Below are 17,603 nucleotides of genomic sequence, written 5' to 3'. Positions count from 1 at the left end.
TAGTGGTAAAGAGTCTGCCTGCCGGTGCAGGAGACCTGAGTTGGATGCCTGGGTCAGGAATCCCCCGAGAAGGAAATGGAGACCCACTCCAGTATGCTTGCCCAGAGAACCCGATGAACAGAGGAGCCTGGAGGGCCACGGTCCACGGGGCCCAGAGTCAGGCACGACTGAGCGACAGAGCGTACATTTCTGCATCCTTTTGTAGTAGACAGAGCGTACATTTCTGCATCCTTTTGTAGTAGACGGCTACCTTGTAGATATGATCTTTATGTTTCCCAGAAATGATCCCAAGACAGAAATGTCTTTCTAATTTATCACCCAAAACCAAGAATTACTTTAAAAAGGAAAAAGAATGAATAAACTTGGCTTTGGTAGACCTATCAAAAAGGGAGGAAATGATAGCACTCTGATATTAAAGCTTTTGTGCTCGAGTTCCCAATTGATAGCCTTTTATTTTTACTACCTTTTGTGTGAACAGTAAATTTCAGTGGACCAAATTTATCTATCAAATTTTCTGCTTTTAAAATGTGTTCTATATGCAGCAACTATTTTATCATGCTTAGGAATCAATAATCTCATATTCATGTTCTAGAAACCTCAATTTAAAATTCAGTTATCTTTGACTTTTCTCTTTTTATCTCGTTCTGCAGGAAAATCAAAACAATTTCTTGGGGGAATCTATTTGCCTTTAGGGCACATAGAATCATTCTGATCATTATTTTTCTTACCTACAGTGCTTAGCTGTAGGTGTAAAATTATGGTTCTAGCAAGTGTCAAATACCATTATGAATAGGAACTTTTCAGACAGCAGCACTTGACCTCACGTTGCCTTTGGCGATGTTAGTAGTTACTGTCATAGTTTTCTTTGGCCCTTATAGGTTAATGTTCCATATTTTAATATCCTCACTATGATACAGAACAGCAACATAAAGTACAGCTTATAGTTTTCAGGACTCTATTGTAACCCAAAACAAAATCCACACAAAGTGTCTAGATGTTGTGTTTTGTCCTGAAAAGTCGAGTCCTTGTTGGTCCCCGTGTAGGCACTGTGTGCTGGTCGAGTTCTAACATGAATGGTGTTTATATTAGAGCATTTCTTTCTTCCAGTCACTGGCAATGGAAGAGGCAGTGTTTCAGTGCCTGGCAGTTCTCCTGGGCTGCGTCGTCCACTTAGACTTCTTTCTAAAGGTTTCCCTGCCCTGCTCAGGCAATGCTCATCTTTCTCAGACTAAGAATGGTGAACCATCTCCAGCTCTCTGCTTCAGTTTCCCTCATACAGATGAGTGCTCAGTGTCTAAGACAGCATTTACCATGAAGTGCTAATAAGCCTTCTTTGTAAAAGTTAATCATGATTAATTATTATAAATCATGGAGTATGAGTGAATCTTTCCTCTTGACAAATTGTGTGTGTGTTGGTGTGGGTGTGTGATGGAAACGAGATGGGTAAGGTACTATATACTGTAGTCTTTATACCAAGCATATTTTAGATCATTGAATTTGCCATGTGGCTGCAAAAATTTGAAAGACCATACTTGGTCATTATTTGGGTTAATACGAATATTTTCATCAGTAGATAGTATAGTGAGTATAGTATTCCAAAAGTGGATAGTCTTATTTCTCAGAAAAATGTGAGTATTTAGGACTGATTCAGAGTTAAGAATTATGTTCCTTAATATACTTAGGAAATCCAGGCTTTGTAAATGAGACACAAGATGCTATTAGAAATATAAACTCTGCCTATAATGCTACCTGTTCTAAAAATTGCTCCTAGGAACTGAATTGTTGTTGAAATAAGAATGCCAGTTATAGTAAATAAGGTTTTTGGCCTTACTGAGGCTTTTATGCTCTTGGTTTCAGACACTTGCTTTCAATGGCAGACTCATTCATTATGAAGGTAGTGAAAGGCAAAATGTTTAGCAACCAGGGAAGAAAAGAAAAGAGCTGGAGAAGGAATTGCAGAACAGAATGAGATGTCAGGGAAAAATGCATGTGCAGGGAAACAAGGAAGGAAAGGAAAAGATCCAGAAAGAGGAGATCCAGACAGCAGGAGAAATCAGTGTGAATTCAAATAACCACGTCGTTTTCTTATATTAGTAGAATAATGTTTGGCTGTTTCATGGCTTGTTCAAGATTAAATTTTATATTTACCTATATGATCCTTTTGAAAGAAACTGTTTTTGCACAGAAGTAATAAAATACTGTAATTCTCATTCAGTGTACTTGTGATTATGGAAACTTTAGACAGATTCCTTCAATGAAGAAAAGTAATTAAACACTCCCAAGACTCGAAATAATTAACAAGCATTGTGTGTTAGATTCTGTGCCATACCAATAGGCTTGTTGCTTGGTTGGTTGAGTTTTTTAGTAATAGTGGGGGTTTTTCTTTTGAGGATTTAAAAAAAAGTACTTAACAAAAGGTTTTTGGGGGAGGGGGAAAAAAAAACAGAACTCGTCTCTTGAAAAAAAAAAAATGCTTTTTTATTCTCTTCTTTAGCCAAACTCCTTGACAATTTGATCCTTAAGAGTGCATTTTAAAATAATGGGTTATTGCTTTATAGATAAAGCTGAGACATTTGGGGAAAACTCAGATTTTCAGGACAAAATAGAGTCAGTTTTCTCTTTCTGGGAGCAAAAGGATACCTAGCAAGGACTCTTACGAGACATGAGAGAAGATTCTTAGTTAGCTATATCTACTGCAGAAAAGACAGGGTTTTCTATTAATAGCCCTTCTCTCCTTTTTTGTTCATCTGTCCTCTCACCCCTTTACAAACACACACACGTGTGCACACATGCACACACACACACACACACACACATCCCTCTTTGACTGTCCCATGGCACTGTGATACACTAACTGCCAACTTGCACCATGGGGAGTTAACTTTCTATTTGGTTGAATATTGACCACAGACTTGGAAATAATCTTTAAGCATGTCCTCAGAATTCAAATAACCAATCTATTTGTCTCTCTCTATATATGTATTTCCAATCAATATATATTTTTATATTCCTCTTGCTTTTCATGCATCAAGAATGAATACATTTGATAATTTTGCAGAAAATGGAATATCAGTTTATCTTGTTGAGTTTATCTTCTGTTTTGAAATAGTGATTATTCTGATTGTTCCACACTGGTAGAAGTTCCTCAGTCTTCATTAGGTTTATTGGTTGGCTTTCTTTAATGATTTTCCATTTGTTTTACAACCACTTAATTGGGATCAGTTACCATATTTTAAGACCCAAAAGCTTTTTAAAAATTCTGATTTTGTCTGCTACACAGTGTTTTTGGGTGAGAAATAATAGTGGTGTTTATATATACAAAAGCACGCCTAGCTGTGGACTCTGTGAATCACCCCCCAACATTTGCATAGAAACGGGACGGTTTACAAGGTGTTTCTTGCCGTGTGGACTCATCTGTCCGCTCTTTGTGGCACCTTCCCGTTGCTGTCGGCAAGGCCTAGGGGGGCCTCCCAGCTGTGCTCGCCCTTGTCAAGCTGACCCCCAAGGACAGGGCCGGTCTGGAGGCTCTGAGATTTCTGGCAGGCACTGAAGCTTCCTGTGGAAGCCAGGAGAGACTCAGGCTGTGTGTCTTGGGTGGAGTGTGGGGAAAAAAATAAAAAGCACTTCTAGCTTTCTGTAAGTATTAGGTCTAGGCAAAACAAACACCCGCAACTTCTGATGCTTGTACCTAGATCAATTTCCTATGGGTCCATTTAATATTAACACATAAACGATCGGGTGATTTTTGCAGAGACTAATGCCTGATGTGTTATATAAGTGGATATTTGAAACATTTGTGGTCAATAATGTTCGGGTAACAAAAGATGTATGAGTACATCTGTGGTAATGTGTCCTCCACAATTTATGTTGATTTGTCATGTTCAGTCTGTGAAAGTGTTAGTCACTCGATTGTATCCCATTCTTCGAGACTCCATGTAAGTAGCCCACCAGGCTCCTCTGTTCGTGGAATTCTCCAGGCAAGAATGCTAGAGTGGGTTGCCATGTTCTCCTCCAGGGGATCTTCCCAACCCAGGGATCAAACCCAGGTCTTCTGCAGTGCAGGCAGATTACCATCTCAACCACCAGGGAAGCCCGTGAATTTCTACTAATTAATCAGTTGCTTTTGTCTTTCTGTTCCAAGAGAGAGTCTGAGGAAAAAAAAAACAAAAACCAGAAGCAGGCTAATACTTCAAGAGTTAGATGACCAAATAGCAATGTATTTCCATAAACAGCTAGTCTTACATAGGCTCCCTATTGCTACTTCATTTCACAAACTTTTATGCAAAGTCATGTTTATGAAAAGAAATGCCATTCATATTGTACAGGTAGATACTTCTCTATATTTCATGTCATGTCAAGTCAGGTCACATAATACATTTATTTTTGAGAGTCTCTAAGACTAAATGGAGGAGAAACAATCACAGTTTTTTAATCCAGTGATTCTGTGCCACTTGCATATCAATAGGACAACTGTCTTTAGTGAACTTGAAATTGAGCCATATTTCTCTGGGCAAAAAGTTGGATATTCTTGAGTATTCAATTTGTGAAGCATATTGCTTTTGAAATACTTTGGCTGTCTGCCACAGGATGTCCAAAGATGTTTTTTGGTGCTCCTTGTTATGCCTGGAAAGGCGAGTCATTGTTAGTTTTTAGTTCATATTTCTTCATTCTATAGGTTGCCTTCTCAGAAGTTCAACGTTTAAGAATGTAATCAGCTTAGGAATCATACATTTTCTGCTTATTTTGGTTCATGCCTTTTTAAACTCCCAAGTCCAAGAAAAAGAGGAAGATCTAGAACAGCTTCCTATTCATAGTATCTTGATTTTCTTACATTTGATTGTGTATCTCAGCAGTATTTGACTCGGGTGAAGGAAATGACAGAAGAACTTTGCAGTCTTCAAATCTGGATCATAAGATGTCAGAGCCTTCTGTTACCTTATTTGACATCTGTTATTTTATGGCTCCTGCAAGCTCCATTCAGAGAAGGCAATGGCAACCCACTCCAGTACTCTTGCCTGGAAAATTCCATGGACGGAGGAGCCTGGTAGGCTGCAATCCATGGGGTCGCGAAGAGTCGGACACAACTCAGCAACTTCGCTTTCACTTTTATGCATTGGAGAAGGAAATGGCAACCTGCTCCAGTGTTCTTGCCTGGAGAATCCCAGGGACGGCGGAGCCTGGTGGGCTGCTGTCTATGGGGCCGCACAGAGTCGGACATGACTGAAGTGACTTAGCAGCAGCAGCAGCAAGCTCCATTGCCTTGGAGGTGCTTGAAGTTGCAACTTATTTAGACAGCTCCAAAGATAGGTTCAGCTTATCCTCTAATTCTCTTATACTCAAAAATAAATGTTCTTTAAAATTTTTAAAAATATCTTCCTTCGAGTATTTGATACATTTAAAAATTGTTTTAAAACTGTCTCATTAGAGTGATTTTTCTCCTATCGATTCTTTAAATTTATTTCTTATTGCTTTTCATTTTATAGTGCCTCATAATATGTTCCTAGCTTTGTTCCCATCTGTCTTGACTTTGTATTTGGTAATTGTTGATCCATAAATTAATAGATCTTCTATTACTAGAGTCCAGTATAGAAATGAGCAGTATAATTCTTTAGTAAAATGAAAAATCTTCATTTGCGCCCATGGTCTCCCCTGTGTGTTGGTACATCATGGCTGGAGTCCATCCTAATTGGCTATTGCTTATGCGGTGTTTACATGTTACTAAGTGTTCTGAATATCACTATGCCTAAACTACACTTTTCCTGAATGAAATAAGAGCTTTTCTGTTTAATATGCAGTCAGGTTCCTAAACATCAAACTAAAATGTTACCCCTCCTCTGTCATTTCTTACTCTTCTGTGTTTAATTTCAGCTCAGAATTATTTTGCTTACTAGTTATGAATTTTTAGCTTATGCCATAAAAATAAAATCATAAATAAAAGAGACATTGAGATAAATTAAGAATACATTTTTATGGTGATGAACAGTATCTAAGAATTCAATAGACCTTAAAACTATAAAACAAACAAAAAAGAACCCTAAAGATCATCAACTCTGCTTCAGCTGCTGACCCACATCAGGGACCTGAGAATAAAATCCTGGTATCTTTGTTCCCAGGCTTCCCTGGTGGCTCAGTGGTCAAGAATCTGCCTGGCAATGCAGGAGACACAGGTTTGATCCCCTGGAGACGTAAATGGCAACCCACTCCAGTATTCTTGCCTGGAAAAGCCCATGGACAAAGGAGCCTGGCAGACTGCAGTTCATGGGGTTGCAAAGAATTGGACATGACTTAATGACTGAGCATTCACACCATAAATTATTTTTTCTGAACCTTTTCGAGAATTTTGTGCAGTTGAAAATGAACTTTGAAAATAGGATAAAATTCTATTTTTCATCATCTTTTACCTTTCCTTTTAAAGGGTCTTAGCCACTGGGCCAGTGAGATGGCAGGCCATCCCTGTCTGTGTTCAGGTCAGTTCGGTTCAGTTCAGTCGCTCAGTTGTGTCTCGGACTCTTTGTGAACCCATGGACTGTGGCACACCAGGCCTCCCTGTCCATCACCAACCCTCGGATCTTGCTCAAACTCTTGTCCATTGAGTTGGTGATGTCATCCAACCATCTCATCCTCTGATGTCCCCGAGAAGGGGACTTCCCACCTTCAATCTTTCCCCAGCATCAGGGTCTTTTCCAAGGAGTCAGTTCTTCACATCGGGTGGCCCAAAGTATTGGAGCTTCAGCTTCAACATCAGTCCTTCCAATGAATATTCAGGACTGATCTCCTTTAGGATTGACTGGGTGTATCTCCTTGCAGTCAAAGGGACTCTCAAGAGGCTTCTCCAACACCACAGTTCAAAAGCATCAATTCTTCGGCACTCAGCTTTCTTTATGGTCCAACTCCCACATTCGTACATGACTACTGGAAAAAGCAGAGCTTTGACTAGATGGACCTTTGTCAGCAAAGTAATGTCTCTGCTTTTTAATATGCTGTCTGGGTTGGTCATAGCTTTTCTTCCAAGGCGCAAGCGTCTTTTAATTTCATGGCTGCAGTCACCATGTGCAGTCATTTTGGAACCCAAGGAAATAAAGTTTGTCACTGTTTCCATTGTTTCCCCATCTAATTGCCATGAAGTGATGGGACTAGATGCCATGAAATGATGGAACCAGATGCCATGATCTTTGCTTTTTGAATGTTGAGTTGTTGTTTTTTTTTTTTTTAGCAGCCCTGTTACAGCCCAGAGTTTTATCCGGCAAACAAAGGATAGCATACCCTCGAGGTGTGGAAAGGCCTCAGTCCTTCTTGGTTTCCTCCTTTTATACATTTGTCTCCTCCCCCAACCCCCTTGAGTATGCCCTATGCAAATTGGGCTGGCCAAGAAGGAGGCGTGTTTGTTTCACCTAAAGTTCTCACTCTGGTCTGTGGATCTTCTTTTGTTCCACTTCCGTGGGCTTTTCTCTTTCTTTGTCTTTTAGCCACCACCATTTTGGACTCCTTTTTCCTATTCTAACTACCTAACCTTCCCCCGTCAAGAGATGGGAGGCCCAATTCTTTGGCATTAGGGGCGTCGAGGTCTTTCTGGCTACTTCCTGCTGAGCTGGGACGGCGAGGGGCGTTGGGCCTCCCCCTATTAGTCTCAAGCCTCAGAGTCCTATAGCGGTGTCCATCTAAGGGTGAGTGATATTTTCCATGGTCGGATGTAGTTTTATATATCCTTGTTGAACTGGCACTGCATGTTGTAGCTTGCTGACGTGGGCAGAGACAAACGGGTGAGACAATTGATATAATACACGGAGCAGTCACAAGCAGCATCAATATGGTGATAACAGGGACTAATAGGGGCGTTAGCCAACTCCAAATCCCCCCGCCAGGAGAAGGATCCCCCAAAGAGAGATCGTAGCCACCCCGGGAACTCTCCAGCTTGTTCTTTGAGATCCTGTAGGACCTGGATGTTTTTCTTGAGGACTGTGAGACTTTATTCAATTTGGCTGGAGGTATTTACCCAGAAACAACATTTCTCATTCAAGATGGCTCAAGTCCCTCCTTGTTTAGGGTTCAGGAGATCTATCTCCTGTCTGATGCAGAGTATAACCCCTGCCAAGCTATGTTGGCTCGTTAGAGCTACCCTGGGAAATCTTATCCCCAGAAACTTACTTTTGGGGATGTTCATTAGAATGGCGCTCATCTGTAGTCCTGAATAGCTGTCTGAGATCTCCCAGGGGCTCACAGGTGTATTGAGTGTCCTCTTCTGTTTTCTTTCATGGCTTGACTCATCATGTCCTGGTAGCTTGACCGCTGTGGGAGTAGAAAGTATTACAGGGTAGGGGCCCTTCCATGTGGGCTGGAGTTGAGCCTTTGGGGACCCATCTTTCCAGACTTTAATTTTCCAGATGCTGGCCGCCCTCCAGGGAAGCCCTGTGGTAAATCCCTACTCCTTGAATGTTGAGTTTTAAGCCAGCTTTTTCACTCTCCTCTTTCACTTTCATTAAGAGGCTTTTTAGTTCCTCTCTGCTTTCTGCCATAAGGGTAGTGTCATCTGCATATCTGAGGTTATTGATATTTCTCCTGGCAATTGATCCCAGCTGTGCTTGCTCCAGCCCGGCATTTCACATAATGTGCTCTGCATGGAAGTTAAACAAGCAGGGTGACGATAGACAGCTTCGTTGTACTCCTTCCCCAATTTGGAACCAGTCCGTGGTTCCATGTCTGGTTCTGTTGCTTCTTGACCTGCATACAGATTTCTCAGGAGGCAGGTAAGGTGCTCTGGTATTCCTGTCTCTCAAAGAATTTTACACAGTTTGTTGTGATCCACACAGTCAAAGGCTTTGGCATAGTCAATAAAGCAGAAGTAGATGTTTTTCTGCAAGTCTCTTGCTTTTTCTGTGATCCAGCAGTTGTTGACAATTTAATCTCTGGTTCCTCTGCCTTTTCTGACTCCAGCCTGAACATCTGGAAGTTCTCTGTTCATGTACAGTTGAAGCCTAGCTTGGAGAATTTTCAGCTTTATTTTGCTAGAGTGTGAGATGAGCGCAATTGTGCAGTAGTTTGAACATTCTTTGGCATTGCCTTTCTTTGGGATTGGAATGAAAACTGACCTTTTCCAGTCCTGTGGCTATTGCTGAGTTTTCCAAATTTGCTGGCATATCGAATGCAGCACTTTCATAGCATCATCTTTTAGGATTTGAAATAGCTCACCTGGAATTCCATCACCTCCGCTAGCTTTGTTCATAGTGATGCTTCCTAAGGCCCACTTGACTTCACATTCTAGGATGTCTGGTTCTAGGTGAGTGATCACACACCATCATGGTTATCTGGATCATTAAGACCATTTTTGCATAGTTCTGTGTATTCATGCCACGTCTTCTTAATATCTTCTGCTTCTGTGTGCTGATTTTTGGATTCCTCTCTTAGGACATATAGAGTTTCAATTAATAGCACTCCACTGCAGTTTTTCCTTTTCTTGTACAGATATTAACTTGAACCAAGAGTGCAAATAACTCTTAACTGGAATTGATCCTTGTTTTCCACTTATCTCTGAAATATCAAATCCCAAATATTAATAAGATTTTTCATTCATATTTTTAGAGATTACTATTTATGTTTGGTTCAAGATCAGCTTTATATCCCATAGTATGGCCATGAGAAAGAAGATGAAAAATGGAATTCTTTTTTCCTGGTGCTGATTTTCTTCTCTCAGAATTGCACACAGAGCCAGACTTCATCGTCATTTTCGAGTCTCCACTCTTGGCCTTCCATGGCCCCTCCACAGCTGAACTCCTGACCCAAGTTGCTGCTGCTGTTCTTCAGTCACTAAGTCGTGTCTCTCTTTTGCGACCCCATGGGCTGTAGCTTGCCACAGAAGCTGTAGCTTCTGTCCATGGGATTTCCCAGGCAAGAATACTGGGGTGGGCTGCCATTTCCTTCTCCAGGGGATCTTTCTGACCTTGGGATCAAGCTTGTGTCTTCTACGTTGGCAGGCAGATTCTTCACCACCGAGCCACTGGGGAAGCCCCTGTCCCAGATGCCCGTCATAATTTGGAAAGCACACGCCCATGGCTGTTGCCCTGGGGAATATTGACCTTACAAAGTTGCATCTTCCTGCTCATCCTGCCTAGTTATTTCCTGACTTATCCACTGGGTTCTCCACTGAAGCCCCTTCTTTCCATCCTTCCCCTTCTCTGGAGAGCCTCGTCTGCTCCATCCCTTCCTCCTCCCCCAGTGTGTGCTCCCCCTAACCTCCTGATCGCCAGTTAATCTTTTTTTCCATATCCCATGGATCCCTTTTAGGACTTCTCATTGTCACTTATGTTATACTGAATGCTTGTACATACAGTTTAACTTTATCTTAAGGACAGTTTAGCTAGTGGGAAAAGGTTACCCTCACTCTAGGGCTTTTCTCTAGGAGTAAATGCATTTTAACACTGATCTTCTCCAGAGAGTTTTTCTACCTTTGCTGCCTGAGCTGTGAATGAAATCTAAAGGTAGAAATAAGGCCGGAAGAAACCTCCTCATATGGACTTACCTATGAGCAAAGCAAGAGAAGACAGTGCAGGCCTTCATTCTTAAATCTCACCAAATAGAGCCCAGGGCCACTCCCCTCGTTGGCAGACCAGGAGGTCAACTGGAACTTTACTCTTGGTTCTACTGGACACTTGGGCACGTCTGATTTTTTATTGACACAAGTAAGAAGAGATTTGGTGACCGAATATGTTAGTGACCATTAAATTCCTACAGAATCAGAGGATTTTCCCTCACCAACAGGCGTTTCTTTGTTCTTCATATTTTTGAGTGTTTCAGCTTCTGACTTGAGTGCTTTCAATATTGTAACATACACTTTATTTTCACTAGCCTCTGAGGAAATTACTGTTATTCCTGTGTTAGTGTCACATGAGGAAATCATATCCAAAGGAGTGGTCAAATTGTAGGTTTTAAGCTTCTATCTGACGGCTGGTTTAGTTTGGGGCAGCTGACAACTTCACACATGGTTTTAGTAAGAAAAGATGCTCTGGAAGATGTCTGATGTGAAGCAAAATAGACCCTGGGGGGAGACTCAGGGTTGTAGGGGAGAGGGATGTACCTTTGTTTTAAAGCAGCATATCATTAGAAGGAGCCAAGGTTGCCATGGTTTGATGGAGGGAATGTGTGAAGAAATGTGTGTATCTTCAAAGACGATGAAGGTTGGTGTTGAGTATTATCAAAAGAATCTCAAGGTCCCATTCATGACCACCACCATGTCTTAAAGGTGGTTGTGGTCTATTGTTGCTGTGTCTTGAGCAGTACAGTTTCTCTGATGCTCATCCCTTGTAAGCTCCTAAAGCACCTCATGGACGTGGTGCAGGGTATTATGGCTCCCTAAAGTACGACCTCAAACAGCTGGAGATCAGTCGTGTCAGTGTAGAGTGACTTTAGTTTTCCAGGTTAACGTCTTTCAAACCTAAAACATTATCTCCTACGTGTTCAGGCTTCCCCATTATGAAATGTTGCATGCTGATAAACAGTAGAAATGTCTCTCAACACATGTTGCTACATGAACTGTTTCTTAATTATTTGTAGGAACTTAGAGAAATACATAATAAGCAGCAACTCCAGAAACAGAAGTCCATAGAGGCTGAACGACTGAAACAGAAGGAACAAGAACGAAAGATCCTGGAATTAGAAAAACAAAAAGAAGAAGCCCAAAGGTGAGTCTTTTCAGTGGATTGTGAACCCATCTGGAAGGAACTGTAGGTACTCATTACTCTTTGCTGGGCTTCTCCACGTTCTTACTGCACCAGAAAGAGCCCTCAGTTTTTGATGCGTGTGGCTCGGTGGTAAAGAATCCACCTGCCAGTGCAGGAAACGCAGGTTCGATCCCCGGGTCAGGAAGATCCCCTGGAGAAGGAAGAGGATACCCACTCCAGTATTCTTGCCTGGGAAATCCCATGGACAGTGGAGCCTGGTGGACTATAGTCCATGGGGTTGCAAAAGCATCAGACACGACTTAACGACTAAACACAAAAGTAAGCAAAAGCACATATACATATAAATCTTTGCATGTATAAGTAACCTCTGAAGTTTTCGGCTGGTGCCCAGGGCTCTCTAAAGCTATGATTATGTAGATAAATGGATTTACACAAGGATTTGGGCCAATTGATATGCCTGTTTGCATGACAGTGACCAAGATACGTTTCCAGTTCACAGCCTTTTAAAACCAGTAGCCATCAGAGTCTTGGGTTTAAAATCCAAGTCCCTGAGCTCACTGGCCACACAGGGTTTCTCCAGTGGGGCGAATAGTGTACACCACCATCTTCCTTTTTTCAACAGCAAATGAAACTTGAGGTCAAAAGGAGAAAATTTGCTGTTGCTAATCCAGACACATTTTTGTTAGTTTCCGTTTGAATATTTGTATCTGTAGTCTTTTGTTTCTATCTGCTAGTAATATTTTGCATCTGGTAAATTACTAGTAATCTGGTAAATTACTAGTAAAATAGTAATATTTTGCACCTGGTGTTTTTGGTTTTGTTTTTACATGCCAGTGGGTAAGTAGGTAGGGTCTCAAAACAATTTAGAGGACTATTTTATGGTTTTCTTGGGGCTAGGTCTAGGATTATGCCCCTAGACCTATCCCCTTGGATGTGTTGATTAGCTCCATTCTTTTCTTATCTATAAAGTTGATTATTTATAATACGCTGCACCAAAATTTTATATCCCTACAGAGTAGAAATAAAGATACAGTATCATCATATGGAAACTTTACATTTTCTGTGTACAATTAAATGATAAATAATACCCAGAATTTAACTTCAGAAATTACATGGTTATATACTTTATTTTATTTTTAATTGGAAGGTATTTGCTTTACAATATTGTGTTGGCGTCTGTCATACATCAACACGAATCAGCCGCAGGTATACACATGCCCCCTCCCTCCTGAACCCCCACCCCCACCCCCACCCTCTATGTTGTCACGGGGCACTGGGTTGATCTCCCTGTACCACACAGCAGATCCCCCTGTTTTACGTGTGGTAATATCTGTTTTACATATGGTAACATGTATGTTTCCATGATACTGTCTCAATTCCTCCCACCCTTTCCCTCCCTCACTATGTCCACATGGTTCCCTTTGTTAGTGAAATATGTGAAGCAAATTTTATTGTGTTTTTTTTGTTGTGTTATGAATAACAATTAACATTCTTACCCCTCCAGAAAAATGTTTTTTATGCTTTCTTAAAAGATGTTTTGAAAATTGTAAGTGAAATATTTAAGATTTAAATTAACAAGAATTCTGCTGCACTGAATGTTCATGATTATTCGAGTAGAAATAAATATAATATTTTTAAATGGAGAATAAAAGTTCTCTTTGTTTAAGCTATGTTCCCTTGGTTGTTTCCTGATTCCACAAAATGACCTTTGTGCCTTGGCTGTGTCACAGGCTAGCGATTCAGGTTGTGAACTTCAGAACCGAGCGGCCTGGATCAATCCTGAGGCCTGTAAGGCTGTGTGACCTTGCCAAGTCCTTCACTCCCTCTGCCTCATTTTCCTCTTCTGTAAAATGTGGATGATTAGGGCCTGCCTACCTGGTCGGCTTCCCAGGTTGCTCAGTGGTAAAGAACCCACCTTCCAAGGCAGGAGACTCGGGTTCAATCCCTGGGTCAGAGAGATCTCCTGGAGGAGGACATGGCCACCCACTCCGGTATTCTTGCCTGAAAAACCCCATGGACAGGGAAGCTTGACAGGCCATTGTCCACAGAGTCCCCAAGAGCTGGACAGACTGAGTGACTGGGCAGCTGGTGGGAGACTTAAAGTAGTTAACAAATGTGGAGACTTCCCTGGTGGTCCAGTGGCTGACTCCATGCTCCCAATCCAGGGGGCCCAGGTTACCTAGTCAGGGAACCAGATCCCGCATCCTGAAACTTAGACCCGGTGAAGTGAAAGTGTTAGTCGCTCAGTCGTGTCTGACTGTTTGCGACCCCATGGACTGGAGCCTCCCAAACTCGTCTGTCCATGGAATTCTCCAGGCAAGAATACTGGAATGGGTAGCCATTCTCTTCTCCAGGGGATGTTCCTGACCCAGGGATTGAACCCAGATGTCCTGCTTTACAGGCAGATTCTTTGCCCTCTGAACCACCAGAAAAGCCCAGAAATAGTGGAATGGGTAGCCATTTCCTCCTCCAGGGGATCTTTCCAACCCGGGGATTGAAACCAGGTCTCCTGCATCATTGCAGGCGTATTCTTAACCATCTGAGCCACCGGGGAAGACCCAGTACAGCCACATAAATAAAAATAAATATATTTTTTAAATGTGGAAGACTAATTATTATTAACATAGTATCATTTATTGTTGCACATTATTTTCATTCAAAGTGTGGTCATTGGACCTTCCCTGGTGATCCTGTGGTTAAGATTCCACACTTGCAGTGCAGGGGCTGCACGTTCAATGCCTGGTCAGGAAACTAAGATCCAACATGCCATGCAGAGTGGCCAAAAAAAGTGTAAAATGTGATCATTTAGGGAGTCCCCTGGTGGTCTAATGGTTAGGATTCAGTGCTTTTACTGCAGTGGCCTGCATTCAATCCCTGGTTTGGGAACCGAGATCCCACAAGCCACCCAGTGCAGAAAATAAATAAATAAAAATAAATAAATTATGATCGTTTAAGGAGTTTTCTGATTTTGTCAAATGTGGAATGCAAGAAAAATCATTCCTAGTCAAGAAAATACTTATCATTCCTAGTCTTTTCCTATCGATTTCATACTGAGGTCATCATACTTTTCAAGGCCTAGATGTAATTGCACTTTGTCTCTTTGTGTCGGCTGCTTTGAAGAACAAAGTAGTCAAATTCAGTAAAACATAGAAACTGTTGCTTAGTAAGGGATGGTTGCTACCTCCAGTGTTCAGAATAACCTCTTGGTTTCTGTTTCAGTTCTGAGGAGCTACTCATGTGCTACTTAAACGTGGCATGTGCCCTCCGTGATCTAATTGTTCATGGGCTTCTCTAAGCAGTCTTTCATTTGGCAGTGTTGGATGTACTTTCTGTCCATGGAAGTTATATTCCTGTGTGTCTTTTATTTTTCTTTGCAGTTATATACCACTTTTTAAATGGAGGAGTATTTTCCTGAGTTCTCTAATTCCTTTATAAGCGACATCAGGAATTTTCTTTCTGTGTCTTTCTAAATCATGTGATCTCTTCTTACCCAGAAGGGGAGCCCTGAGAACCCCTGTTTCATTGATTCAGATCTTCCACCTGAGGAAGAAACCATATCCCTTGGTGCTTAGCATCCCATTGACTAGACGGAGTCCTTTGTGAAAGGAGACCACATGGCAGTGTTAACGTGGAGTTGCTTCCGTGCTGTAACCAGGCGTTTTGTTGACAGACGAGCTCAGGAAAGGGACCAGCAGTGGTTGGAGCACGTGCACCAGGAGGATGAGCAGCAACGGCCACGAAAACCCCACGAGGAGGAGAAGCTCAAAAGGGAAGAGAGTGTCAAAAGGAAGGACAGTGAGGAGAAGGGCAAACCGGAAATGCAAGACAAGCTGAGTCGGCTTTTCCACCAGCATCAAGAACCAGCTAAGCCCGCTGTCCAGGCTCCTTGGTCCACTGCAGGTATGAGAGACCAGGATTAGGCTAGCAAATAAGTGTTCTCCTCCCGGGTCTTTCTGGGAAGTAGCCATATCTGATCAGGCTCTATCTTGGCTATGTTCATAGCCATGAGAAGGTCAGTCATTATTTGGACGGTGCAGATGTTCATTCTCTAGCATCATTTTAGAGGTCTCTTTAGTTCTCTCCACACCATGGCAACCCTTGGCCCTGTTATGCTGGCATCCAGAAGTCGTTTGCAGACAGCAGTGGCGTGAAGTTTCATTGCTGAGTGCCATTCATACAGCTGTATTCCACATGGAGATCATAGCCCTTCCTGCCAAAGAGGAACCTGCTGCTTCTCCAGAGTGTTTTTTTCTCTGGGAAGTTCAGAGCTGTCTCAGCAGCAGGAAGTGGCATTTCTTCTCCTGGCCTGTACTCACGTGGCTTTCACTGTCCTTGGTCTGCATTGCATCCAGTTGTGGTCTTACCTTTTGAAATGTTTTTTTGCCCTTTGAACACAAGTGGCCTCCTAACTTACCTTTTATATGACCACGTCTGGGGCCTGCAGCCTCAACATTTCCATGTTGCTTAATAGGGGAAGGTGAAGTTGTGCTTCTTGGCCCTCCCATATGAGTTGACTGATTTGAGATTTATGTAGCATTCAATCTACTGCAGTCTGCTAGACACACTGCATCGGGGGAGAGAGGTCTTGATGCCTTACAGATGTTCGCTGCTGGCGTCTAAGCCAGGAGGCAGAGGATGGGGGCGTTAACACTGCAGTGACCTTTGTTTCGCGTCCACTAATGACCTCTCAGATGGGATGGAGCTGTTGACATCAGATTTGGCCCTGCTTTGGTTTCAGAACCAGACACATCCTCACTGAATGTCTTCCAGAAATTCCTTGAGTAGATGGAAATGGTTCAGAGGTTAAGATAGACAATAGGGGAGATAGATGTCAGTAATTTGGCATGTGTCATACATTTCTGTTCCACATAGCATTTCATTTTTGTCCCCTTCCCCTCCTTTCCTTATAAACAGAAAAAGGCCCACTTACGATTTCTGCACAGGAGAATGTAAAAGTGGTGTATTACCGAGCACTCTATCCCTTTGAGTCCAGGAGTCACGATGAAATCACGATCCAGCCGGGAGATATAGTCATGGTAAGAAAGGCTCCAGCGAAAGTGTGGTTTGTGTTGATGGTTAGCATCTGTCCTCTTCTTGTACTTTATTTGACAGTTGTAAAATTGTGGGCGAGTGTGAAATCCAATAATCCAGCATGAGTTTTTGAAGTATTGACTCAGTCTTCTTCCTTTTCTATTTGACTGAGAGACAGCATTTAAAAATGTATCCTGCATCACCTCAAAATAGAATTGTTAAAGAAAAATGGGTTCCTGACATAGCCTTGTGTATTTTCAAATCTGTAAAGCTCTGGTAATTTCAGAGTTTAGATTCCTACTTAGATACTGTGAGTAGTCTTTCAGAAATAGTTTTAAATGCAAAATATTTGGTCACAGTTGCCAATAATAACTTTTGTATCTTTGGGTCAAAGCACCTTTTTTTCCCTTTACTCATGTAAACTTTGAATTGTGTGAAGAGTAATGAACTAAATACAGTTAATCTGCTTTCCTACTCTGTAAATGAACAGATGAAAGAGTTTAGAATTTTGCTTGTCATAGCTTGTTTCTGTAAATACAATAATTAAATATAATCTTGTGATTGTAACTAAAGCTATAGTAACCAGTTTGAGAAAGAATAAAGGAATGTGGTTGACCTAAATTCTTTCCTAAAAGAAAACAGTAGTCCTTCAATCCAGTTAATGTATGTCTTAGAAGTGGTCGAACTTTGCATTACTGTTGGCTTTTTTTTTTTTTTTTTTTTTTTTAAGATGGAAATGGTTCAGAATTTTCAAAGAACTGTGAAAATTAATAGTTGAGACAGACACACTTCCCATACTGGGACCCTGTGTCATTGAAGTATAAAGGATGTCGTGTAGCCACAGTAATTGCTCATACATTCATGTTGCATTTATGCGTCATATCTGTATTTAGAGTATGA

The 17,603-nt window shown here is 41.6% G+C and overlaps 1 protein-coding gene across 10 annotated transcripts in view; it reads left to right on the top strand.

Moving 5' to 3' along the window:
* ITSN1 (intersectin 1) overlaps positions 1 to 17,603 on the top strand; it is a 241,170-nt gene that overhangs the window by 136,948 nt on the left and 86,619 nt on the right. For all 10 annotated transcript variants that reach the window (XM_061133932.1, XM_061133933.1, XM_061133929.1 and 7 more), the window contains 3 exons: positions 11,545 to 11,672; positions 15,343 to 15,572; positions 16,587 to 16,708. In XM_061133932.1, the coding sequence (XP_060989915.1) occupies positions 11,545 to 11,672; positions 15,343 to 15,572; positions 16,587 to 16,708 (480 nt within the window). The remainder of the gene's footprint in view (positions 1 to 11,544; positions 11,673 to 15,342; positions 15,573 to 16,586; positions 16,709 to 17,603) is intronic.

Source organism: Dama dama, chromosome 31 (genome assembly GCF_033118175.1).
Source record: "Dama dama isolate Ldn47 chromosome 31, ASM3311817v1, whole genome shotgun sequence".
NCBI classification, from domain to species: Eukaryota; Metazoa; Chordata; class Mammalia; order Artiodactyla; family Cervidae; genus Dama; species Dama dama.
This window is presented reverse-complemented; position numbering and strand designations above follow the sequence as displayed.